This window comes from Lonchura striata, chromosome 3 (genome assembly GCF_046129695.1).
Source record: "Lonchura striata isolate bLonStr1 chromosome 3, bLonStr1.mat, whole genome shotgun sequence".
Taxonomy (NCBI): Eukaryota; Metazoa; Chordata; class Aves; order Passeriformes; family Estrildidae; genus Lonchura; species Lonchura striata.
The window spans coordinates 33,171,832-33,199,153 of NC_134605.1; the positions used below are offsets into that span (position 1 = coordinate 33,171,832).

The 27,322-nt window shown below is 36.0% G+C and overlaps 1 protein-coding gene and 1 long non-coding RNA gene across 5 annotated transcripts in view; one reads left to right on the plus strand and one right to left on the minus strand.

The window, feature by feature from the left end:
• BIRC6 (baculoviral IAP repeat containing 6) overlaps nt 1–27,322 on the minus strand; it is a 170,613-nt gene that overhangs the window by 37,321 nt on the left and 105,970 nt on the right. For all 4 annotated transcript variants that reach the window (XM_021548328.3, XM_021548329.2, XM_021548327.3 and 1 more), the window contains exons 60-65: nt 26,910–27,083; nt 24,713–24,909; nt 22,266–22,566; nt 19,424–19,641; nt 17,169–17,333; nt 15,071–15,239 (exon numbers count right to left, since the gene is read on the minus strand). In XM_021548328.3, coding sequence (XP_021404003.2) covers nt 15,071–15,239; nt 17,169–17,333; nt 19,424–19,641; nt 22,266–22,566; nt 24,713–24,909; nt 26,910–27,083 — 1,224 coding nt within the window. The remainder of the gene's footprint in view (nt 1–15,070; nt 15,240–17,168; nt 17,334–19,423; nt 19,642–22,265; nt 22,567–24,712; nt 24,910–26,909; nt 27,084–27,322) is intronic.
• LOC110480420 (uncharacterized) lies at nt 4,874–7,713 on the plus strand. The gene is made up of 2 exons (XR_002467107.3): nt 4,874–5,858; nt 6,951–7,713. It is a non-coding gene; the product is annotated as an uncharacterized LOC110480420 (long non-coding RNA).

A 27,322-nucleotide genomic window follows, 5' to 3' on the forward strand; every position in this document is an offset into this window, starting at 1 on the left:
TCTAATCCAAAAGCAGTGTCTACTAGAAAAGTCTGCTACTTTAAATGCTTTGAAAATACAAGCATATATTCCTATTCTCTTGCAATAGGATATAAGAAGTTTTGTGGGCTAATATTTTCATCCTCCTATTTCAAAACTATTTCCAAATAAAGATAATAAAACAGAGGAAAGAAACATATAAAAGATACTGGGAGTGCAGTAATCTCTGGGTTTGTTTTGTTTTTCAAGATCAGTCATCTGAAAACAGACAAGATGTGTTCTTTCTCAGATGGTAAGATGCTTTAAGGACTTTGGAGAAAGAAGAAGTTGGTGTAGCACTGCAGTTCCCTGGGAACCACCCTCCTGGACTACAATCAGTTCTCAATACTCTACTTGTCCAGTAAGGACTCAATATTCACTTACTGGACTCCTCTAACACATCAAAATTTATGAAGATGAGAACTCAAAAACTGATACTTGAAAGCCCTAATATTCCTACAGAAGCATGAAGCCTACAGTCAAACAATGTGAAGGAATAATCTCAAAAACCTGGTGTCTTTGATTAAAAAAACCTCTCTTGAGCTGCAAGAACAGTACTGAATCAGAACTGAATCACTCCAGAAGTTACTAATACCCATAGAAGATATTCTTTTTGGTATAAGTAAAGAAGAGAAAAATTAAGATTGTCCAGTGTCAGAAGGGCAGCACACCCAGCTGAAATCCTCACCTTTAACTCAGGAACATTCATCATCAGTCAACAACTTCTGAATTGCTTCAGTACTTGAAGACAGTAATTTAAATACTTCTCTTCAAACAAGTACATTACATGCCATGTTCCAAAGGCTGTTTTTTTCCTAAACTTTATTAAACTGTCAGACAGGACTTTTCTTGACAAAACAGCAGTGTCCATTCTGACCATGGTCACAGGAATTGAGCTTGACCAGTACCAAGAGAAGCTGGTCTTGGAAGGGCTGTGGCAGAAGAAGTGGTACTATTTAATTGACTTCTTAATGCAGAACTATTTCAGAGCAAGGGGGAGAAACTTCTGTAGTTAGTTATGAGAGAATTCTGAATTTTTCCAAGGGTATTTTGGGTCGGTATTTAAGTTACAAAATCAGGAAAACCCCTAGACAATAGCCAAAAGAATAATAAAGTTCCTCAATCAGAAGGAAATCAAGATGAAGTGTATAGCTGAAGTGTCAAAATCTGAGCTAAATTACATAAAAGAGCCATGAAAGAGAATACTAAGAAAGGTAAATAAAAATAACTTGTGGGATGACTATGCTCCTGCACGGTTGGGGTGTAGGGAGGCAGAGATCTCTGACGCTTGCTCTTGGGGAGAGAGGTTTATTGGAGAATTCAGGAATGCCCGAGCCTCGTGCTCTCTGGCGTAGCACGTGGCCGGGCTTAGGAGGACGGGGGAGGGGAGAGAGGAACGGAGGGAGAGGAGAAGGGATGCCCCAGGGGGGGAGGAAGTCCAAGAGAGGAGGAGAGGGCCAAGAGAATGCATGGCCCCTCGGAGCCCCCTTTTCAGGGGCTCCCAGGTGGGCTGGGACAAGGCATGGGCCAATGGGGTTACAGACTGCGATGCTTCAGGGGCAGGTACAGAGGTGTGGGATGAGCCACAATCTTTTGGGGGGTGGGATGGAACAGTCCATTTCACTCCAGGATTCATCCAAGGGCAGAAGTGACATTCGGCTAGCTACAAGAACAATCATATCTATCTATCCTCTGCAACAATAACTTGTGTTGCTTCAGATGGAAGACCTGAGTCCTTCCTCTTTTTTTCAGCAGAAGAGTAAAAAAACCACTTTGAAACCCTGTCATGTCTATCACCGTTGACTCAAAGGCATCATACATCAATCTGCATCATAAAAAACAGGCTGACATCTCCCACAAAGAAAACCGTATCTGTGTTATCAGGAGAGAGAGAAAAAAAAAAAAAAACTAAACAAGAAAGAAGGAATGTGGCTATGCACTTCTTGCTTATGCTAAGCCAACCAGCTTAATTTATGCATACTATTGCATCTCCCAAGAGACACAGCTTTGCTCTATCCTTCTACAATTTAACTGAAAAACCACCAGACCTCATAAAGGGAAGTTTGTGGAGGTTGTTGGAAAAGAAAACTAGAGTACACCACACCACAGAATACATGTGTTATCTCATTTCAATTACTTTCCTGCATCTTGGGGAAAATTCAGAACAACTGCAAGGGAAAACAGCCTTCATGTACAACTGATCTTTTTGATTTCATTAGAGTATTGTAGCCTAAATATATTTTAAAGTTTAGACATGATATGAGTAAAACCATACTATTTTAATGAAAAAAATACAGCATTTAGAATGATTTTAGCATACACAAAAATACAAATTCTACAAATTCATAAAAATACATGAGGAAAAATAAAACATATGCTTAAGAGAACCTGCTTCTTTTGCAGTTGTGATACTCTGGGTGTACCACATTACTCATGGCTGTAGTGTATAGCAGGATAATGATCACTGAAGAATCAGGACTGTAAATTGTTGAATTTAAACCACAGAGTTTTTACAAGATAGCTTGGCAACTTCCCCTGAAGTATGAATATCTTTAAAATATGACATACATTTGTACTGCCTAAGGTCTATTCCCATGCAATAGAAGTGACTTCAGCGGTAATGAACAGAGTGACCTCTAACCAACCCAATTTGCCCTGTTCTCAGAATACCACATAAATCAGTTACTGAGGAGCTGCCAGAGTCTTACTAAGTGCTTGAAAGCTCTTTCTAGATGGAAGTAACAGAATTAAATTTACGATGTTTTTGGATACCAGTGTCCAAAATCCAAATACTATATAGCTATGTAATGTTCACCCCGAAACAGGTGGGTTTATTACTGACATCTATAAAATGTACTCCCAGACTCTTAATGTTGTTTTACACAAAATGTAAAGTATCTCCCCATCTTTCCAAATATTGAGCATTATGGATAAATCAAGGCCTTTTCTAATCAACCTACATTACACACTTCACTCAAGTGAGAAATCTTGCATGAAATTTTCTCTTCAAACTGGAGATGCATTGTAGCTATAATGAAGTTATTTGCAAATGCCAGCTTCCACCCAACATGGACAAATTCTTTGAGTTTCCTATAACTGACAAATGTTAAGTCTGACAACCTTTATTTGCTTCTTCTCAAACAGCAACTCTTTGCCACCACTGACGGCTTAAGCAGCTACTTGCCCATCCTTACTGTGTTGTGCTGGAGATTTATTTTTGGCCAGGCCTGTTTCCCAAACCCATTCACGTCATGTCCACACAGACATGCATACCAATGCAATGGCAGGATGTGAGGAACAAACACCATCAGACACAGCAAACACTGCATCTGAATCACGCTGTGCATGAGGCATCTCTGCCCCTCACCTGTGTGCAAGGGCAGCCCAGACTGATTTCTTTCCCAGGGTTCACAGGAGCAACTGAAGTGGCAGTTGCAGCACAGTTATAAAAATAGACCACAATGAGACCTCAACCATGGTAATAACTAGGCCAAGAAATGTTTCAGGATTTTTTTGCTTCTCTCTGTGGGTACATTGTAATTAGCTGGTTATTTGCAATGAAGCTGCAAATAAATCATTAAACTTCAAGTAAAATATTCACGTTGCACAATTTCCCTCTTTCACAAGGGAAGTGGTTTGATATGGAACATGTGAGGGTTAATACAGTTCAGCAGCTTGAAAATTCTGTTATTGCTAGGTGCTGTCAGCAATGTGAATGGTCAGAACACATAGGTGAAAACTCCCCCATCTTTGTATCTCTCAGTGGATCCAAATGAATACAGAAATACATTCAAGATACATAGACACAAAACAATTGCCAGAACAACTGAAGGTGAAACAGCGTTTTCAGAAAAAGGGAAGAGCTTGAAAGGAAAGACCATACATAAATACTAGAAAATATATATTTAAGGAAGCTATCAAGGAGAGATTTATTATTATTTATTCTTCTAGAATCAAACTATTTCACTGAGGCAACACAACTTTTGGGATACAGGGCAAATCACATACAAGTACCATACAACTCACAGTACTTCAAACATAGTATTTACCATTAAAATAATGCACATGCAAAATATGCAGTTTTGTCTGTTACTAAGAAACTAACAAATGTATCTAGACACATTGCAAAAATAATGAGAAAAAATATAATGTAAATTAAGTTGAAAATGGAAAAGTTTAAAACAATGATTTTACTGTTTTCTGCTTTCTCTATTAAGATTTTTCAACACTGAATTTCAAACAATGCCTTGTAACTCCTAAAATATGCTGCTCTGGAAAATGATTAAGGTATTCCAGTTACATTCCTATTGTTCGAACTCAATCTAATTAATTCCATTTTTATTTTTTTAAAAACATACACAAAAGTACATTTTTGTACATTTGAATTCTGACTTGCTTGGCATTGCAAGTATTTTTTACAAAACAAGTTCTGATATATTTAAAATACAGCTGCATTCACAGCAAGAAGCTATGCTACACCCATGAAAACATACTGTGTTGGTAGCCTTCATAGATTAAAGAAACTGAATAAAATTATTTGAAATACAGCTCCTTCCAGAGGCTATTAAAATTGTGTGCTTTTTTTTTTTTTTTTTTTTTTTTTTTTTTTTTTGTCTGGAGAGACTGGGAGGAGAAGACTTTGCGGAGTTCTCCCTCCTTTCCAATTGGGCAGGAAAAAATTGCCTCTCTGATTTAAGCCGGAAAAAAATTCTGTTGATACTCCCTATGAAATCAGAACAGGATTATTTTAAAGTGTTTTCATTAATTACATGGTAACCTACATTCTTTGGGTGGTGAATATAAGAGGAAAAGCATTTATTTCCCATAGAAACAGTTGCCTGTCAAACAAAGCATAAAAAGACAAAAGGCAGAAGCACTGTTTCAGCTTGAATGCCTTAATGTCACCATTTGTCATGCAGCACTTCCTCAGAAAACCCCCACATACACTTAACTCTGCTCCTCTTTACACTGTGCACTTTCTCCCTTGGTACAGGATTAAAATGTGCCCCGCCTGAGATGAAACAGCAGAGCCATCGCACATTGTTATGCAACTCACTGTCTGCAAGGGTGGCTTGTAGCTCCTTCTTTATTCAGCAAGTGCCAAGTGCATGTTTAATCAATGTCACAGCTCACCACAGTGTGCAACTAAAGCCACTGTCATTCCTCTCTTCAGATTTGCCTGGCTGAGTTATGCAATGCTCCGAAGAATACCTTGGAATTCTTTCCAGAGGCTCTGAATGCAGGTGGGTGACAGCATTCAAACTCCTGCCAGCAAAGCAGACCTCTTTTCATCCTTTCTCAGGCTGGACTACAATTACATAGTGTGACTGCACGTAGTTTGCTGCATTTGGAATTACAGCATGTCAACGTGAGAAAGCCTCTTCAGACGGTTGCCACAAAGAGTAAATCAAAGGCTGGGTGTTACTGAAGTCTTAATAAATAACTAAGTATAACTGAATAAAACCAGGAGCTGTTTGTATTTTTTTTAAAGACAAAACAGAACAGCATGCATTTTGTTGCTCTGCATCAGCTAAGAAAAAAAAGCCTCAGTTTTAATGAGAATTAGTCAACAGTGAGGATCATTATGAGAAAGAGCTTTACTGTTTTTTTGACAACACTTGCTTTAGTGGATTATTGAGAAATAACACCAGTCATTTGGAAGATTCTGCAACATTATTATCTTCACTGATAAACTTCTTCATCAAGAAACTGTATGTGCTCCTATCTGGTCTGTCTGAGAGAGGAGAGCAGCCCCTTCATGAAGATAAAAGCCTGGCTTGCCACTGAATCGACGAGTAAGAAGCATGTCTGATGACATGTTATTCCTGATGCAATGTAGGGTAAGAAATACCTTTCTTTTTAACCTTTCTGTAAGATATGTTCTGAGCTGATGACATTAGACTCACAGAAGAAATACATTAATTTATAATGATTAAAGCTGTTTGGCAGGAGAGAAAGATGCTATTGCACTATAAAATGATCGTGTATCTTCAGTAAATTGGAGTGATTTGAACTAGTAGAAATCCCCATCAAATTTCTGATCAATAAAGCTAAAACAGCATAGCAGATTACATACAAGATGAACATCTCAGTCACCAATGAACATAATTTTACAGGGAATATGTTTCTAGAAGATATTTGACTGCAAATTAAGAGTACAAGAGCAGCTAAATAATAGAAATGATCTGTCAACCTCACTTCTGCAACCAAAAAAAGATAACAAATACATGCATCTATAAACATCTACTTGAATTCTTAAACTGCATAGAATGTTGCTACTATAAAAGTACTACCATCCTGTGGCATACTGCAATAATCAGCATATATAAAAACCACCTTTATTTTTGAAGAGACAGACATTATCTGATGTTTACTGTTGCATGGATGTACAAAAGCTGATCTGTTAAACATGAAAAAGGATAAAATTTCACTTGCAATTGCCTGCTTGGGGCTCACTGGTGAAAAACAACTGTGATATTGCATTAAGGAGGCAATTTTCTATATCTGAAAATAGCAGGTATTGAGTATTTTCAACTGCTTTTTTTTACAGGGCAGTTAAATATTTAAGAAAAGCTAAAAATGCATATAATTTCCCTAGCATTTCAGAGTATTTGACAATGCCCACATACCTGCTTTCACTAGTATCATCTTTTATAAACAAATAAGCTGGCTTAAGAGAAATTTTAAATGTTTTTTGTAATAAAGCACACTAACTGGCTTGGAGCACCAAGCTATTTTTCACTCCTATCAAATCTGTACCTACAGAACATTTATTTTTAACATGTTCATACAAAAAGAAAACAAAAGACAAATACAACTCAATAAACGCAGCATTAAGAAATGGCGTATGAAGAACTACAGAACTGTTTTTAAAAAGATCAAAGCTTGCATGTTTGTCAGACCAGATTTACCATTTGTTTTCTTTTTTCTAGCTAGCTGCCAGAATACTGGTGAAGGTATTTGCAGGAAAAATGGGGACCTCTGCCATCACAACACTAGAAGATGTAAAAAGGCAAGAGGAGAAAGAGGAAAAAGAAGAATCTATTTTAGCACTGCTTGGGATTATTGGAACTGTGCTCAATTTATTTGTTATTGTTTTTGTGTACATCTACACTACACTTTGATGACATTTTTAAAAATCAATTGTCCAGCACAAAGTGCAAAGAACTGCAATGATAAGGATGATTTCTAAATTTAAAGCAAAAAAACCCACCACTCTCTGAAGAGTATCAAAAACATTCCAGAGTGAAGTGTCTGGCTAAGGGTGCTGCATCAATGACTGCAAAGTGTACCTATGAGCCCAGCTAGGGTGCTAAATTACGTAAATGAAGGCAGACCAAATACAACATTTCATTGGTAACAGATGAAATCTGAATAGCAGGATCAGGGATGGCACTGTTTTATTGCCAGTAAACATGCAAGACAGAAATGCAGGCAAACACTGAAAATAATCAGAACACAGTAAGAGATAAACTAAATCTATCAGTAACTATAAGCAAGTACCATGCTTTCTATGGTTTTGTGCAGTATGTCTCTTCATAGCTGAGACCAGAAAACAGGCAAAAGGGTTTTTTATTTTTAGGCCACCGTAATTTAGGCTTATGAATTACACTAATGTATAATAAGTGTGGAAACAGGAACGCTGTTATACTAGAAGTTGTAATATTATAAATAAAATTTTAACTATTGACTATATTCTGCAGCATTTTTGTTAGTCTTGTGGAAAGCTGAAAAAGGCCAGATTTTCTTGCCTTTATTAAATCTGTATTTGAAATCATCATGCTATACTGACAATATATATACTGTGCTTTTCTAATTAAAAATACTTTAAAGTGGTGTGAAAAAATAAAGAATAATTTTAGTACTTATTTTAAGACATATTAATAATTCCAATGACATATTAATACACATTCTCTAAATGAAAAAAATCTTAAATTACATTTTCTATATCACCATTTTTAGAATGTGTTTAACAGAAGCTAAATACAATTCTCATGTTTTAACCTCAATGCTTATTTTCAAGTGAAACATATCATGCAGGGATTCACAGTGTTGCATGGAAAACCTTTGTCCAGAAGACTGTACTCTCCCTTTCTGGACCAAGTCCTGAAGAAATTTTCCCTTTTTGCACTGTCTATGATTGAGGCCCGGAATTGCAACTCTTCAGCATACTTTCCAGAATATACCATTTGGCTACTGAAATTAGTGAAACTAATTCCACATATTTAATTAAATCTACATATGCCTTTAAACTAGATCCAAAGCTGCAGACATTCTGAGACCATAGAAGTTTTTGTATACATGAATGTATCTCACATGTACCTTATAATGAAAATTACTTTTGAGATCTTAGGATTAAAAACTCATTAAACAAATAACTTGGACAAAATAAAAAGAAACTGATTTTAAAAATACTTTTCTTACTATTACCTGTACCACAGAGGAACAACAGAGCAGCTGCATTTCTGAATATCAGTTCAATTTCCTCTAGGCTACAAAAGTACATCCAGTCCCTCCATAAAATGACATGTGAAGAAGTACATCCCTTATATAGGTGATAGCTTGTTAGTGTATAGAATTTGGTAACTGCTAAACCAAGTGAGCCTTTGGAAGTCACTTTGAAACCAGTACATGCATAGAATAAGGTCAGGGACCTAGAAGAGAATGAATCTGGCAATGATATTTCAGTCTGTTGCACACTAACACTGACTTATGGACAAATGAGGTGGAAGATGGTATATTCTGGTTTTGCAACTCTGAGTCAATACTGGCTCAACTAGAAGAAATGATAAACAGGGCTAAGGCTGCACTGGAAGGAAGCACATGCAGATAAGAAAATTTATTCACCAGCCACAATCTTCAGCAAGTCTCTATTAAATGTATACTTATTTTCAGTATATGAAGCACCAAAGCATTCTGTAAAACTAAGCTACATTGTAAAGGAATTATGCAGGTTACTAATGTTTATTTAAGACTACAGAACAGTTATTACCATTATTATTTTTTCAATGTACTTCTTATATCTAAATACTTTTGGATATTATTGCATTTAATCTCATAATACCAGGATATTTGAGATGGGTCTCTGAACTGAAAGATTACAAGAACCTGAAAAATGAAATTCAGGTAGAAATTACTGCTGTTTATTTTGATCCTGAAGTTATTTACAACTTGTCAGTTCTGTGAAATAAACAGTTTTATTTAATATCATTTCAGTGAATAGCTCTCTTCTCGAAATCATGATTCAACTACTACAACAGCATTACAATTAAATACTGCACATTTTGTAAGCTTTTCAACAGCTAAACAGACAAAAACCAATCCCAAAATTATAACTATATGTGGCAAAAAGTCAGTATGATTCTTTTCCCAGTGAATGAGCTCATTAACATTAATGAAAGCTAGAAGAATTTTTAATTTCAGAAATTATATGCTGTCTATCTAAACTGCCATTGTACTTCTGATTTCATTTATAGCAAAGACTTTGATCCTTAGAAGGAAGTCACAGAGTAACAATATTACTGCTACCTTAGCATACAGGTTACATTTTGTTTTAAGACAGCAATCTGATGTTCTTTCTTAACAGGCAATACCCGCAGGCTATACTCATGTGGGCCTAAGTCTAACTTTAGTTACATGAGCTCTAATAAACAGCTTTGGTTCTTATACATTGAATCCAATATACACTAAAGAATTTCACCAACAAAAAATATCTTAATAGCAACTACCTCTCATACACAGCAAAAAGTTAACAGTCTAGGGAAAAGCAGAGTTGCATGATGATTCATGCATGGTACCGCAGCAGTACCATCACACCTTCAGTGATGGATGAATAAAGAGTTAAAGGTACCTGCCTCAGAGTACTCAACATACTCAGTTCAGTGGGACTGGATAACTTGACAGAAAGTAAAATACCACCATGAAATGCCTTGAGAATAAATATGATTGCTAGAAAATAAATACTCCTTCTTCAGCAGACCAGGCAGTGTACTTCATGGTCTGAGGCCTGAACAGTATGACTTCAATGGACTCAACTAACAAAGGTACATCAAAAGAGGCAGAAAAAAGAATGCAGAACATTCACATTCAACAGATTTGTCCACAGAACTGATTAGACAACGTTCACAATGAGGTATTTGGCAGCAGAATAAAGCAGCACAACATTAATGAATCCACAAGTCCCTGATGATGTGGTAGTGTTTGGTAAACTATGAAAGGTGCATTGAAAGATACTGGACTCTCATCAAGTGGAACACACTGGTCAGTAAAGACAATCCTTTTAGCAAAGCCCTCCCACAGAAATGCATCCTTCTCTTTGCAGCAGTCAAACCCAGGGAAGACTGAGCTCATGTAACACGACAAGCTCTGCTGTCCACATCATATGGCATCTTTGCTCACAAGGAAAAGTGCCTAAGAAAGGAGCATGTATGCAAACCACAGCTAAAATTACAGTATCAGCTGTTTCCTCTAAGCCTGGAAATTCAAACAAGGAGAATTCAAGCCAAATTCTGCAGCTTGCTATGAGGTCTGTTTTCCAAGGCAAAGGTGACAACAAACCTCTTTTGATATTTGGCTTTTAACACATCTAAGTCATCTCAGAGTTTGCTAGATGTAGAACCAGTAGAACAACTGTAGAAAACTGTATTTTTTACCACGAAGAGACCACCTAATATTGTGGTATTGACAAATCCCAACTTCACTTGGCTTCTTACTGTTCAAGCCTATTGAAAAATAGACAGTTTGTGCCCTGTTCTAGAAGTCACTTGATCTTCCTTCTGTTTCATGATTCCTTTCCACTGTCTTGTCTCTGTAAATCTTGTTAGCTACAAAGACTCTTATAAATGCTGCCATTCTTCTCTCCCACTTGCAAATACTATCTTGTATTAGCCTCCATAGACCTATCAGTCAAATAACTCTTCCTTGTATCAGCAAAATCTAGACCTTCAAGGTAGTCATGTATTGTCACACGTTTGCTGGGAACCTCTTGCTGTACAGTGCAAATTTTACTGCTGAGCATTTTGTTCAAGAAGAGAAGTTCTCACATATTTGAAAGAGTCCCTAAATTCTTTCAAATGAGATGTGCTAGATACAAGACAATAGTGAAAAAGTTTTACATTACAGTTTTTAGTGTGAAATGTGCATATATGTGTGGTAATGAATACATGCCAGATATTTCATGATACAGAAGTTAAAAACGACATAAATTTTACTAATGTAAATATGATTTAAGTCTTAGGAATAAACATAAGTATAATAAAAAAATCTCACCATGTTGCAAAAATAAACCTTCTCCTTTACATGATGAAAGATAATAAAAACCATAGTAATGCCATAACAAGACACGAAATAAATACCAAAAAAATTATCAAGAAATGGTGAGAATAACAGTATCTATTACCCCTTGTGACAAGAGCTATCTTGCATATTAAGGAAAGTTCTTCAAAGACAGACAAACCTTCCTTTTCTACAAGAAAAAAGCAATTACAGAAATCAATTAAAAGTGGTCACAATTTGCAAGGACTTCACAATCACCTCACTTTCATGCAGATTAAGCTGCAGAACATATCAGAGAAATCTGGTTTGTACTGATCCAGTTCAAGGTTTCTAAAAGATTAAATGTTATGTGAGCACTGCTTGTCTGATCAATATTCCCTTTATCTAGAACTATATAGATAACAACCTAGTCCATGTATGTTTTGGACAAATTAAGCAGGATGCCAAAACAAATTTAAGCAACAAAAGTCCTAGATAGATTTACAACTGTGACACAGGCCAATCTCCTGAAAGAGCTTTGCAAGCTGGTTGTGCCAGAGCTGGAGCTAATTGAACATGTGTAAGCAACATACAAAAATCACATCAATACCAGAATACTTACTGTCTTATATTAACATGGAGTTACCAGCCTACTGTGCAAGGAAAGGAAAAATAACGACTGCAGCTTCATTGCACATATTTCTATTTCAAAACTTTCCCCCTCCTTAATTTTATGTGTATGGTAGATACACATAGGTAGGTGAAGATCACTATTATTCCAACAATTACAAAACCCCCTAAAATCTGGCAGAAGAAGTTCAGCACAAGGGTAACCTTCATCTGGTCTCACCAGTACCTGCTCAAATCTGAGAAAGTTACAGGGTTGCTGAAAATCGCTAATTTCTGTCATCACTGTGCTGGGCACAGCTTGCTCCTGCTCTGGTGCCAGAACCCAGGAACATTCTGTTAACATTCTATATGCAGTATCCTAATTTCTCAGACCAGCACGTTACAGCAAAAATACAGTTACCTGCTTATTCCACACAGAAGTACATTTTGACAGCAAAAGTTGCACCAGTCTGAAAATTAGAATACCATATACATGTGCATTACAACCGATGCTGCTCCCTTTCCTACTCTCCCTAGGCTCCCATTAAACCTTGCTAGAGAAGACACAGGTATTCAAGGTAAATTTGAAAATTTACCTTGAAATTAAATAAAGCTCTATCAGGAAAGACTCCAATCTGTTCTACTACATTGCATTGGTCTTCAAGCTTTTAAGTAAGAAAATGAAAATAGCAGTAATAATAAAAAAGTAATCTCCATATTTGAAATGTTTGAATCATAAATGCATTAAAGGAATTTTTCAGTCCCACAAGCATTGTACTGGAACCTAACACAGCTTCAGAACTTCTCAACCTGTTTCTCTTGTGTTATCTATGTTTCCTGCCTCTCGGCTTTGGTGACACTGAGAGACCCAGCATCACGTGCAACTTGCACTCAATGTGAAAATTATCTGTCTGCCTTTCAACTCAACAGTAATTACTGCACTGGAATTATGCCTTGTTATCACTAAGACAAACTGTTTTTGGGGCTCTTTCCCAACTAAATGCATCTGGTTCAAATACTAACAAAGAGAAGACATTCTTTTTGCACATTTCCCTTTCATACTGCTATCCTACTGTGCTTCCAAAGATGAGCTTGACTGATGCAAGCCTGCAAAATTCTTATTTTTAAGTCCAAGACAGCATTGTTAATTATAGTGTTGTATAGAGTTTTGAATGAATACATCAGGAAACATTCAAATTGCTTTGATCAACCAAAGGATAGCAACCCTCAGATTTTACAGTTCTAAATTTCAATAGAAATAATCTCATTCTTTGCGAGCTTCTAAATGGAAGAGTAGTTTTCATTTTTTTCTCTGAAAAATAAAGTTTTGCTTTGCTTTAATACAGTTTAACTGCTACATTGCTCACTCTTTCCTGTTAATGCACAGGCACAACATTTTAACACCACCTGCCAACCACCAACAACAGTAGTTCAGCAGTGGGAAATACACCTAAAATAAACACGTCTCACCAAAACTTAGCCTCTTCTTTGTACCTTGAGAAAACAAATGGTCACTGAAAGCCAAACTAGTCTCAACTTCTCACCACCAGCCACATATTTCATCTATTCTATCAGTATCTGACTGTTCTCTCACAGTTAATGGTGACTTACACAGTCAGATACATTCTTCTATTGAAAACAGGGAAAAGCAATTTCAGCAGCTGTGATTCATCTGTAACTCAGGATCAGCTGCTTCATCCGTTAGATAACATGGTATTTTTGCTAAGCTTTCAATGACTCTTCCTCCTTCTCAAAAAAGAATTTATGAATATCTGTTGGAAAGATTGCTTTATTCTTCAACTTTATCATTTCCTTGATTGTTTTACATTGTATTTTCAATTGCAATAAAGAGCTTGGTCTATCATTAGATCATTTTCCTCATTTGTAGGCTGTGCCAAACAGAACCAACAAATTCATTGCAAAATTAGGGTGAGGTTCCAAACTGCAGACTAGCAAGTGAAAGACCTTCATATTTTTATTTTTAATATAAGACCCCAGCAGACTTTTTGAACTAGTTCCATTCCACCACACAAGATTATGTAATGCCCTAGTTAGTACAAATTAAAAAAGCCACATTCTTGTTTTACTTCTGAGTAGTTTTGCAAATCTTAACACAGGGATAATTTCTCTTTTACCTCTAGCATAACATGCATGTTGTAATTCAGAGCTGTAACATGGTTTCATGAATTCACAACACCACACCCTCTAACTGGCATCCCAAAGAACTGCAGTAATGTGACAAAGACATCAATCAGTAGCTCCAAAAATAGGGCAGGCAAAATAAACTACAAAACCAAATTACTCAGATTTGCAACAACTTCTCCAGATATTTAAGGATTAAATCCATCTTTATAAACAAAGTACCTTAATAAAAATCCAACCTAAGGCTCATCTACATACTAAAGCCTGTCTTTATAGGTCTCACTAAAGTGAGACTAAACATAAATCACAAACCCAGTCTGCTGATTTTGTCATTAGTTCCACACAGGCATTTGCTTAATACATACTGCTTCACACAACCTTGTAAAACTGAAATGGTTTGCCCAGCCAGGTACAACACACTAGATGAAAACTATCAAAGCATCCTGGTTTTAAAATTATGAGCATAAATTTTGATGAACTCATTAGAAATAGTTTGTTTTTGCTTTTAAAAAGTCCAACAATTTAATTGTCCCCATATATTTGAAATATTTTACAGTTCTGATAAGAGGCTTATTTTTGTACTTCCTAAATAAAAGCAAAAAGCTTTGTTTGAAGTAGAATTTCCCTACTATGTGCAAATTTACCAAATTCAGGCATGCATTTCCTCAATTTTCTTTAAAACTGACATTCTTCTTCACAGTAAGTTTCATGGTCTTGTATAAAGTACTCCTTTTCTCTGTGTGTCTTCTGTAGAAGAACTAACATGTCAACTTTTCAGAAGAAAACACCATTTTCCTGTTAGCTTCAACATCTGAAGAACTGAACTTCAAATTTAAAGAGATATTGCAACAAATGTGAGCATTTCAACAAGATTCTGCCTGATGATTCTGTTTTATTTTGTTTTCTAAGGCTCAAGTGAATGTTCCATTAGTAAAATTCTAAACTGGCAAGCATACTGAAACTATCAAGAACCATGTGTTGTTTCTGCAAAAACTGATTTGACAGAAGTAAGCCAGCTTTGATTTTGAAGGAGGCAGGGCCACGTTACCTGAGTCGTTGCGGAGGTACGATGACATCGCTGGGATGAGACAGGACTGACTGAGCAGCTCCAGGAGAATGGATGGAAGAGCGCTGTTGTTTTGGCCTCTCCCCTCATGGCTCGTTTGAACCTCTTCATTTGATGTATTCCCTGCAGGATTTATGTAACTGGCAAGAACCTGAAATACACCAAAGTATGCAATCAAAACTGATTTATTTCAGTAAAAAGAACTTTGACTTTCCTTAAGATAGATGACCCAACACTTCTCTAACTGTTTTGCAAATTCAGTTCTGGAATTTATTTCAGCAGGCTCAAAGATGTTTCAGAAGGATTTCTATACAGTTATTAGATTATTCAAACTTTGGCTAATGATAAAATTAACTATTATAATTCCGAATTATTTTAAGAGATCAATTAATATGAACTTTGACAAACCTGCTGGAGTTACTCAAAGCAAGAGTTTGCCAGCTCAGACCACTGAGACCTGCAGCTGACCAGTCCCTTTCACTTTAGAATACCAAGTACACCAACTAGCAGTAGGACTTGTTTTCAACTGCAAATGCTTCAGGTATTTTTGTAACTTCCTTTGGGATGGGACTTCAGGGTTTAGAGATGAAACCTTAAGTTATGGTGAGCACAACATTTACCTGGAAGAACAACTACTCATGAGCATGGCTCTTAGCTGAATAAACAGTGCAGCCTTCCCTTGGCAACTGTGGGAAGGCACCTCCTGAATGCACACCTGCAAGACCCAAGTGTAGCTCTGGCTGAGTTCACAGGCCCTTACTGTGTGGTGTAGATGTAAGCATTTCCATGGCTCTGATTTGTGAAGCTGTACTCTCAAACTAAGTAACTTTGAGGTTTGACAGGCTGTGTAGCTTGAAGTCCCAGGGACTCTATTCAGCTTTTCAGCCTCTTTTCTTTCATTTGCCCTCTTTGTTCTAACCCCCTCACCCATGCTATTTTGCTGTAGCATCTTATCAGCACTCTGTACAAAACACAATTTCTCTAAACCTTTCTAGAGCAGGGACTAAGGAAAGTCTGCTGTACAACTGACTGACATGTTCAGCAAAATGCTACTTCCTTCAACTGCTGAGTGCCTTTAGCAAATGCCTCCTTACTTAATGACTTGTCACATTCATAGCTAAGCCTCACCCTGGCAGAATATAGAATACTTCCTGGAAGCTTCGCTGAAAGTAATTTAGGTGGTTTTCCTCTTTCTTGCATAGAGAAATGTTTTCAGTTTTTATTTATTCTAATTTAGCAAGGGATATGATGATTGTGCCATGTAATCTACAGTGACTAAAATAACTGATCATCAAAATTATATCTTCATCAGGATGTGTGCATTTTCAAAATATTATCCCCTTTGTGCTCTAATCCTGGCTATTGCTTTTGAACTCAGGGTTCTGTGAATTAAACTTTTGATGACTAGATACAATTTCATGTTCCCTACATTGATCCAAGATAACAGGGATTGGTTGGATTTCATAATAGACTGAAAAGCCTGATTATGCAGGATCTTCTTCTCCTTAGGAATTTAGAAGACATAAGAATTTTACTAAGATCTAGATGCTTATTGGAGAACTACTACTGTCATGTAATTGACATACTCAAGATTTTCTAGTATGTACCAGTGAGATTTTTTTATAGTGGCATAACACATTCACGGACACCAGTATCAACTATGGGCACTTCCTTTAAGTAGAGTGAAAAGTATGCAAGAAATTAATAGGTAACACTGTTTGGCACATAAAACAAAATGCCTAATCCTGTATCCTTCTCCTTCAATGGATAGTCTTTACTTTTGATTGTGTAAAGTACTTTTGATGGAGGTGTGTGAAAGCTCAAGGGAACTGCACTGGGACATCTCCTCACTCAGTTTCTCTTCTGAACTCATACCCAGGTCTTCTATGTAGCAGCCTAGTGACATCTGAAAACAGCCCTGCTCAAAATATGATCTATATAATTTTCCATTTAGACAGTTGTTTGCAAATAGTTTTTGTCCAAAATACTGTAATTACTCTACTGTGTGACTGAAAAAACTCCAGTTTTATTATCCATGCTTTAAGTGCCTCTCATTAATCAAAATTTCATAATTACACACCTGTAGAAGGCAGGTTACATGCTCTTCTTCTAGTCTTTGCTTAGTCAAGGCTTGTTCAACATCCCATCCTGAAGCTGTAGAGCCTGTTCCAAATCCTGTACCCTTAGCCCAGTACAACTGCTGCTCTTCTGTTGATGCAGTATTGTGTGTACTTGACACCTGGGGCTAAAGTAAAAAAAAAAAAAAAAAAAAAATTATTTCCTCTTAGTAGCACTATCTTTAAAGAGCCTTTTTCATGCAGAAGAATGTAATCCCAGTTCATTAACTTTCTAAAGATGTCATCAGGATCCAGTGAAATTCAAAGCTTTCCATAGGAAAGACTGCCACATATATGGAGTTCTGGTAAAGGTCAGCAGTAGACTATTGAAAGTAGTTTTACAGTTTGACCAGTATTGCAAGCCCATTATTATGTTCTTTTAAGAAACTATCACTGCTTAAATTATGCGAGGTATTAGGATGCTACTTAATCAATATTCAAAGCATCACAGCTCTGTAATTATTGTTATTATTGTTTAGAACCTACTCAAGTCCAATAACAATGAGATGAAGGGAATGGAAGGGGAAATGTTATCAAGAGAACAGAACTGAAATGTTAAGGTGCTCAAGTATTTACTGATTTTGAATAACTGCTCCAAAATAACAAGAAGAGTAAATTACATGTATAGCTCTGACACACAATCTCCGAGTCACTAAAATACACATTACCTTCTCCGTAGGTAAGAGCAAGGAAGTCAGTCTTCCTTAAAATCTTCTAAAAGCACATTTTTCCAACAGTGCTTGGTAAGAGCTAGAACAGCTTTTACCAATGGTCTGCCTCAGTGATTTTAGTAACACAACTCCAACATTACAATGCTTAGCCATCATGAAGTAGTGTGGAAGTATTTACACTAATTTTTGAATTTTAGCAGGTCATTGGTGAAAAGGATGCAGAAAAAACTCTGATAAGCATTTTTTAACTGATGTTTTCCTATTTGCATATTTAGCAACCTAAAACAGTGACTTGCTACTTTTATTACTTGGTCACAATTAGCTGAAAACCATATCATGCAGTGTTTGTCTTACGGCTCCAAAAAGTTTCGTTTTCATTTCACATCTTCTTCAGTGACTTTATTAAAGATTGCATATGAAAGAAAAGAAACTATGTATGAACAGACTGCAATAGTAAAAGAAATTATCACCTGTGAAGTATCATACTGACAGTAGTCTTGGATAATCTTTTAACTTCTACACTAGGAATGCAATGTGTCTTGGTGATGAAACAGCTGTGTGTTATTTTCATGTAGCCATTACTCATGGACATGTTGTGCCTTTAACACTCAAGAGGACTGTCAGGAGCGCTGAATTAAAGCACTCAAGGGAGACCTTGGCCCCAGAAATACAAGGCTCAGTGCAGGCCTGATGGATCCCTAGTTTCAAGTTACCATCTATCACTTGATAGATATGAATTATGAGAAAGCAAGCTATTTAAGGGGTCACAGTAGCACTGAAGCAGAAATAAGAATTTATGGTTGTCCTTTCCCTCCAAACATGCAAAAATGCTACGGTGTTAATGTGTCAGCAGCCTGATACCCCATTAGAAGTAGAATCTCTCAGCTTCCCCTTGAATTTGATTAGCCATTAAGGTGAATTATTCTCAGGCACAGCTTCATCTCTTGCTTGCTCAACCCTTCATCAGTATCAGAGTGGCTAAAATATGGACAGTCCTATATTTTGCAAGTACTAATCCATATTCAACCACCCAGAACCATTTCATGCAAGCCTCTACCAAAATTATGCTAAAGAGGGCAAGTCATCAATGTTTTTTTTGAACACTTTTACAGACAATTGGTACGTTATGCAGAAATGGTAACTTACAATCCTAAAAAGAAAATCAGAATATACATATTCTGAATAGAGGTAATATAACAAGGGACAGGCCTTGAAAAAAGTCAAATTTTGGAGATTAATTTGGGAGCTTGAATATGATGGAAAATTTTTGTCTTTAGTTCTCATTTAAATATCAGTATAAAAATTGTAACATAAATCGCTGCATGAATTTTCACAGCTCATTCATGTTTGTAAAGCATTTGAAAGGAAATAGTTTGTAACCAGGAGTTCAGATGATGAATGTTAAATAAGGTAATGAGGCCATACTAATTAACCACCATTCATTGTCTGCAAAAATTAGGCTACAATGAAAGTAATGAGATTATTTTCTTTTTTTAATTAAAACTCTTTATACTTCTGGGTGGTACTTAGTGCGCTGGTAACCTTACTTCTGCTTGGTTGGGACTTGAGTTGGGCACTCTTGGTGCATGGTGGCTCAGGGCAGAGAGACAAGCCAGGATAAGGTGGATGGCCCCGATCTCCAGTGCCATCCGCCTCAGCAGCACTCCATCGTCGGTCGTCAGTGGGGTCGTGCTGAACAAACTGCGCAGCACGTGGAAGGGCAGAGTTGGCAGCACGTTTGCTGAAGGAGACTGCAGGATATGACCTAGGTTGGAGAAGAAAAACATCAAACCCACATTTCCTTTCAATAGTTCAATACAGCCTACTAATCTCTGCAATAGTTTATGAACAAACAGAAATCTACTAAGGACTTAAGCATTCACATACAGTAAAGCTATCTATTACTATGTTTCCCTTTTGAGAAAAATTTGATTATGAGGAGAGTGTAGAAGAAAGGATGTTTCTTTATTTTATTCATAGATTTGGTATAAAATCAAATTTTAAAAATTTGATTTGCCACTTCCAGGGAGAAAACTGGTTTGGACTAATTTTTAGAAATACATATATATTTTTAATCATTCCAAATACAGCAAGATAAAGAATGCATGTGATCAGCTAATAGCAGCTCAGCTGATATGCAGCAATAATTTATCATATGTAAGATTCTTTTCTGTATTCATATGCCCAAAATATGAACGAATGCACTGACACAAAACAAGTTTCTATAGTAGAATACATGGTGAAATACTAACATAATTTTAATTACATGAGTTGCATGTATGAATTTTGTACTACAATTCCGTAAAATTTTAACCCCTTCGCATTATGAGCAAAAATTTTCTTTTAAAAGCCACATTTCAAATAATGGAATGACCTATTAATCCAACACACTGAGATATAGGAAGCTGTTTCAATTTTTTTCCTGTATTTAACATTACATTTCACATTCCTTCCCCAGTGCATACATAAAGAGAGACCACTGAAAACTGGAGATGCTTCAAACAGTGAAAATATTTTAAAATAGCCAACTCTGTCCAGAACTTTGCTTCCTATTTTAAATATTTTATTTTCTCCCTCATTCTAAAGAGTTTATCAACTATATAATCATCTAAAGATTTAAACAAATATGTCTGTATTTGTGTGTATATGTATCTACACACATACATACATGTGTTAATTTGTATCTATTTGATACTCTTTGCAAAGATAGTAAAAAGAAAGAATCAAAAGTCTTCTGGCTAGGACCTTCAAAAATAAAATCAAAACCTTCTGGAAAATAAGCTTATCTAATAGAATTCCATAACGGCAGGCATAGCCAAATCAAAAAAAGAGAAAATCTAAACATTTGCACATTATTTATCTTGGCAGACAACTGAATCCATCTGTTTTAATCTGTAAGTCATAGATTTATAATTGCAGCTCTTCATATTGTGCAAAAAAGTAATGAGATTGTACATGTGTGAAAAGCTGCATTTTGAACAAAAACTGAAGGTATTAATAGTTTATACAGAAAACTAATATGGACTACTGTGTACAACTGAATGCACATTTTGTAGAGTTCAATTCCAATATTTAGCTAAGGGAAAAGAGGAATTGGCTGTTTAGTCCAGGTAAAACTAAGGCTATGAGGGAATGTAATTCCTGTCAACAAATGCATTGGAGAAAGAAGAGGTATTGGCCACTAACATAGGTAGAAAATTAAAGCAACTCCTACCCATCAAGAAAATTATGTTCTGGAAGAGTATTCCAATAGCAGTAGTGGCTGCACACACAGCTACACTACTACAAAAAAAGACACAACACAGATTCTGAAGGTCTCTTTAGTAATAAAAAAGAAAAAAAAAAAGGATATAAAAATTGCCTGCAGTAGTAAGGCACTGAGACTACCCTAGAAACTGCATATTGCTCTTCAGTTAGTTACCACTCAGATGAGGTGGATGTAAGCAGCTAGATTGCAGTTTTATTGCCCAGTTTATTCTGCACCTAAATACTAGAGAAATAAAAAGACAAGCAGAAGGGAGGGCAAATGAGATTCTTAGTCTTATGAGGTCCATGTTGCACATCACTCTATAGAGTGCTAAATAGAGACTAACTTCTGATGATTGCAGCCTAGAAAAACCAGCACTCTTCTCAAAGTCATAATCACAGAATCATATAGGTTGGAAAAGACCCTTGAGATTAAGTTCAACTGTAAACCTGACACTGCTCAAGTGCACCACTACACAATATCCAGTGAAAGGAAATGCCTTCAACATATGAAACCATATTTCATACACACTCTTCCAGTTCTTAAAACAGTAAGAAACACAAATATTAGAACTATATGCAGAATTCCAGGTTCATTTGTAAAGAAAACAATTTTTTTCCTGGCTTGTCTGTTTATTCTTTGAAGAATATCCCATTTCTCCCTCTGATCTCACATCATCAAGGCATAGATTCTATTTAGGCAATTTAATCACCATAATCTTTAGATCTTACTTTCCTTTTCTAGAACATTACTCAATGGTGTACTCTACATCTGTTGTGGCTTTGCTCTTATCCGTATTATTCTGCATTTGGTTGCAGAATGATAGGATGTGTGCACAATTAGTTGAGCATTTCCAGCTACTTAGAACATTCTGTCTGAAAGCAGTCATTTTGACAGTGTCATTGTAGGTTTTATCAGTGTTTATTTTACAATTACTCTGACATGAGATGAGAACCCTTGAATACTGATGATTGTGATAAAACTTTGCCAGACAGAATTTAACAGAGACAACAGTTTATCAAAGATGCCTGCAATGCACTTTTGCACAAAACAATTCTTCCTGATAAAAGCAATACAGTGCAAATAAATTTAAGTAAAATTGTCTGTGGTCTACAAAGAAAGGTAATAATTACAGCACATACTTCCTTCACCATCATCTGTAACTCCCAACACCAATCTCAATAGACACTGAGCATGTTTCCGTTCTTTTAGCAGCACCTCAGCATAGCCCGGGAGACGGAGAAATAAACCAAAGGCAGCCAAAGAATGTGCTGGTATGGGAGACATAGTCTGGACTGTTGACTTGATCGGTGGAGGCTCTGCAGCGATTGTTTCTGGTGCTTCATACACCAATTCCCCTGATTGTTCAATGGTAACCCATTCAAACTGATCACTGTCCTTCTGTTTTTCCTGTGTAGCTGATGTAACGACTGGAGTGCTCACCTTAACCAACAAAAACAACAAAGAAATTTGGCATTCAGTTAAACACCTTAAACAAAAATTCTGTTATAGTAAGGATCTAAGAGACATGCAATCTTAACGTAGGACACAATAAAGAAGTCACATGAAATACTCTACCATTTGTAGATACAGGAACCATGCTAAATGGCTCAAAAGAGCATACTTGCATTTTCAGTACAGTGCTACAAAGTTGTGCCTACACAAGCAAGCAAACATATTTTGGCAACCTAAAATTCTCAGTTAAAGTGTGCTGCTTAAATACAGAGGCATAAGAGACACAAATTACTCTGAAGTAAATACAAAGATTAATTTATTACCATACTGTTAAATAAGAAATGGCCCTTTATTTTTAACATTAAACACTGTGAATGTAAGTATTTAGTTTTTAGGTTCATATTGCAAAAAGAAGAAAAATTAATCATAATGCCTTTAAAAACAAAGAATAACTTCAGGTATCTTAGCAGTTTTGTAGCACCTCATGATCCTTTTGAGCTTTTGATTGATTTGGCATGCTTTATTACCATTATACTCTATCAGAACAGTCTGTTTTATGACCAGAGGATTGTGCAGTCAAGCATTATGATGGGAATCATTAAGGGGGTAGTAGCTGTACAGTGCCCCAAGACACAATGAAACAATTTAAATGAAATTATTACACTGAGGTCTTTCTCATAATTAAACATCACAGAGGTTTCAGGCTTTCATACTGTTCAGATAAGATAAACTGATTTGATCATATTTAGAATTTCAGTACTTATCACCAGACTAATCTAAATTGGAAAAGATTAATATGAAAAGCCTTTACAGAAATTGTCCAGAATACCAAATTCCTAATTTAAAGTCAAACCATGTTTTACTGAATTTATTCCAATTGTCTTCACACTAAGAGAACCAGAAGTACTAGTGACTTGGAGAAATATAAATGTAAAATTAAATAATTGAGAGTTTGGAGAAATCATCAGTCTTCACTCTGAATAATCTGTTTGGTATTACTATATTTACTTTTTTTAGTGGTTCACATAATTCTTATTCAGTATTTGATTCTAAATATATATCTCAAGCTAAGAAATTGTGAAAAGCCAGTAAGTCCCTAGGACTATAGAAAAAGAAGGAAAAAAAGGAATGAAATTTCTCATGGTCATGTTACATTTCACGTCTTGCAGAATTCCATATATCAGTTTTCTTCAATACAAAGTACACATTATCCCTCTTGGAATTTATAATAAAGTAACTGTTTATGTAAATACTTTTCCTTAACTTGTAATTTTTGAACTGCATTGGTACTCTGCATAGACCTCTAAAGCCTTTGTAGAACTATTTACAGAGGATGCATACTAATTCAGTCTCACTACAGGATTCCTATGGTTGCCAGAATTTTACAGTCAAGATACTGAATAATACACTCTTAACTCATAATCTTAGTATGATACCTTTAATTCATGATAAATTCAGTTTCAAAGGGAATAAATATTATTTCCTGTTAGAAATATCAGCCAAAACCTTCAAAACTATGGTCAAATAAAATTTGAATAATTCACAGGTTATTTTTTCCCTTTTTAGCAGTGTATACTTAGAAAAGTAGCCAAAGCAGCAATTCCACACTAATGCCACTATTGACACTTTTGAAATGTCTATCAGTGTATCCAGAGGAATTCTATATATAAGTATACAAATAATATCTATTATTTCTTAATATTAATTATATTAAGATGATACTGTTATTTATAATAATAAAATTACATCACCTGCTTTGAGAACTGCATTAACTTAAAATAAAAATATCTATGAGGGTACACTTGCACGAACAATTAAGTGATAAGTAAGAGTGCCTTTACAGTACATCAGTAATTTTATTTTACTGCACCCTCCAAGATATTTTAAATTAATAGAAGCAGCTTGACTTAGCCCCACAAGGCCATGGCTACTCAGGCTCTGTGACATGGAAAGGGAAGCACAAGTACAGCTGGACAGGGCTGTGGACTTATGCACTTGCCTATTTTACAGTAACTTCCTCACATAACTGAGAAGTTCAACTGAACTATAGAGAAATACAAAGAAAATACTGTCCTTAAACAAACAAACAAACTCCCTCAGCATGTTTTCCAACATTAATTTTTTTTCTACTCACTTGTTGAATTACGTCAGGATAAAGCATAGGGAGTCTCTCTGCAATAAGAGCCAATCCACCCATGCCTGCAAAAACTTGCAGTGGAGACTGAATGGGACAGGTTTCAAGAAGTGATTCATCCAGAACTGCATCCATACACTCATCCCCAGGACTGATGGCCTCATCTTCAGGGCAAGGTCCCAGTAAATCTGCATGCTCTACAAAAACATAAATATAAAAGAAATTAATACATATAATCAACACTGTGTTTATTTCTTTGTCCTCATTTAAAAGTGGATTTCAAAAGTACTGATTCCTTCTCAAGCAAAGACTGAGCCATGAACCTGAAATGAATACAAGACTAACAAAAGAAAACAGAAGTGTTAATGGTACCTTTACCCAATGACAGCAGATCCATGTCAAACTCAGTATTATTTATACACAGCTACATGTTAATTATTAGAATTTCATATTTTATTAGAATTTGATCTATGCCTTCAAGACTTTGCTAATTTTGGAGTAATGACACTTTTTAACACTCTTTCATCTAGAAGTTAAGTGAAAGTTTGTTATTCTCCAATAAAGAGTTCATAGTTGAAGAAAGGAAAGATAATCTTAACCTTAAATTAGTTTTGCTTCTCTCATCTCCTCTCTGTGAGGTGTCAAAATGACCCTCTGCAAAAAGCCATGAGATTTAATTCTATTCTTCCTTATGAAGAAAGATCATTATCTGAATTTCAAACTTTCTATTAGCCTCCATCCTCCCAGTTTATGACTAAGCACCCTAATATCTTGTACAACAGACAAAAAAATGAACATTCTATGCACTTATTCGCACAAGTATATACAGAATATATAGAATCCTACCACAATTCCTTATTGCCACACATCAGCCTCTCTTCTAATTGCCACAGGCAAACTTCAGTGAATATTCTGTATATTTAATCTAAAAATCTGTTTTACAGATTATATTTTTAAGCAATGCAATGCAGGGGTCCTCCAAGTCTTCACAGCATAGCCACATCAAAAGGCAGGAGAGATTAAGTGGTCTTAGAATCTCTTCACTGTGAACAGTCTGACACCCATGATAATCCTCAGTTATACTCCAAATATATAGCACACACTCTATTATTTATTATATTCTTGTAAAAACACAGAAGTACATTAATGAATAACTTGTGCAGCTATCAAAACAAATCTCTTATGAAAAAATTTTTGAACAGCAGACATTGTATCTTTTAACAGATACTTCATATTTTAAAACTATTTCTTCACTAATTTGAAAGGAAACAGCAGGTCTTTCTCCATCCTAATTCTCAACTTTCAAACATGTGAGAAGCACAGTGTTACAAGGACATCACCGATATGCTGTGGGAGGACCACACTGCTTTGGAATAATATGATCAAAGTGTAAGATTTAACAGGCTTAAATCAGGGACATGTAGGAATATGTACATCAATTCATCCTCTTTCAAACACACAGACTATGAGAAGTCTGTATGAAGAAGTCTTTCATTGACAGACTAAGAAAAGGTCACTAGATACTTTCAGAGCAGGATAATCCTTGTAAGAAAATGTCCGAATGCAGCACTTCCAATAGGTACAGATTTGATGTCTACTGTTCTAAAGAACACAGGCAAAATCCTCTGTGGAAATGCTCCTTTTCCCCACAGACAGTGGGTGAGGGCATCACAAATGTATCATACCATATTAGAAAATGTTAAATGTTTTTAAAAGCTGGAGTTATAAGACCTACATAGATGGCTTAAGAGAAATCTCCATTTTCAAAGCAGCATTTGGTACCTAAGATACAGCAATAAAAAATGTCACAGGCTTCTCTAACTCATGGTTTCAAACAGTTCCTGTATTACTAAATCTGCCCTGGTTACCAGCACACTTACTAGAGAGAACTGATACACATGTCAAGAAATAAAATATACTGGACCTACACAATCACAATTGTATCACATACAGTATTATAACGAAAAAGGGAAGTGAAACCAGAGCAACCATATTGTAGCAACTTATAGACACATTTTAGGCAGGCAAAGAATTTGTACTTAATCACAAAGCTCTTGTCTAGAAAAGAATAGCTCAGGAAAATCATTCAAGAAAATAAAAAAAACCCCACTGCTTCTCATCAAGAAAATCAAAACAATTTTTGTTGAAAATAACAACATTTTTAAAAGGAGTATACCAAAAATGTAAGAACACTCACCTTTTTCTGTGTGAAGACGTTTAAATGAGTCTGTTTTTGATAAGCTTGGATCTGAGATTACTTTGGAACCAAGTTTAACTGTCAAATCTATGGATCTGTATCCTTGAGGGAGCTTGCGGTCATACAGCAGAGTCAGAAGCTGGGCAAGTGTCATTTCAGCTGGTAATGGCTGACCTAGACAACAAAGGCATCAAGTCAGAGAGGAAAATTCTGACTGGGTTATTTTAACATACATATCCAGGTGCTGCTCATTACTTGCACCACAGACACCAAGTAGACTAAATATCATCTGGCTCCAAACTTAGGCCTTAATGTTACCATTCGCTCTCTTGGGAAAAGGGTCTCCATTAGTTTTGAATCAATCATCAAACATATCTATGCCAACATTCCCTAAGACAGTTCTGTGCTGACAG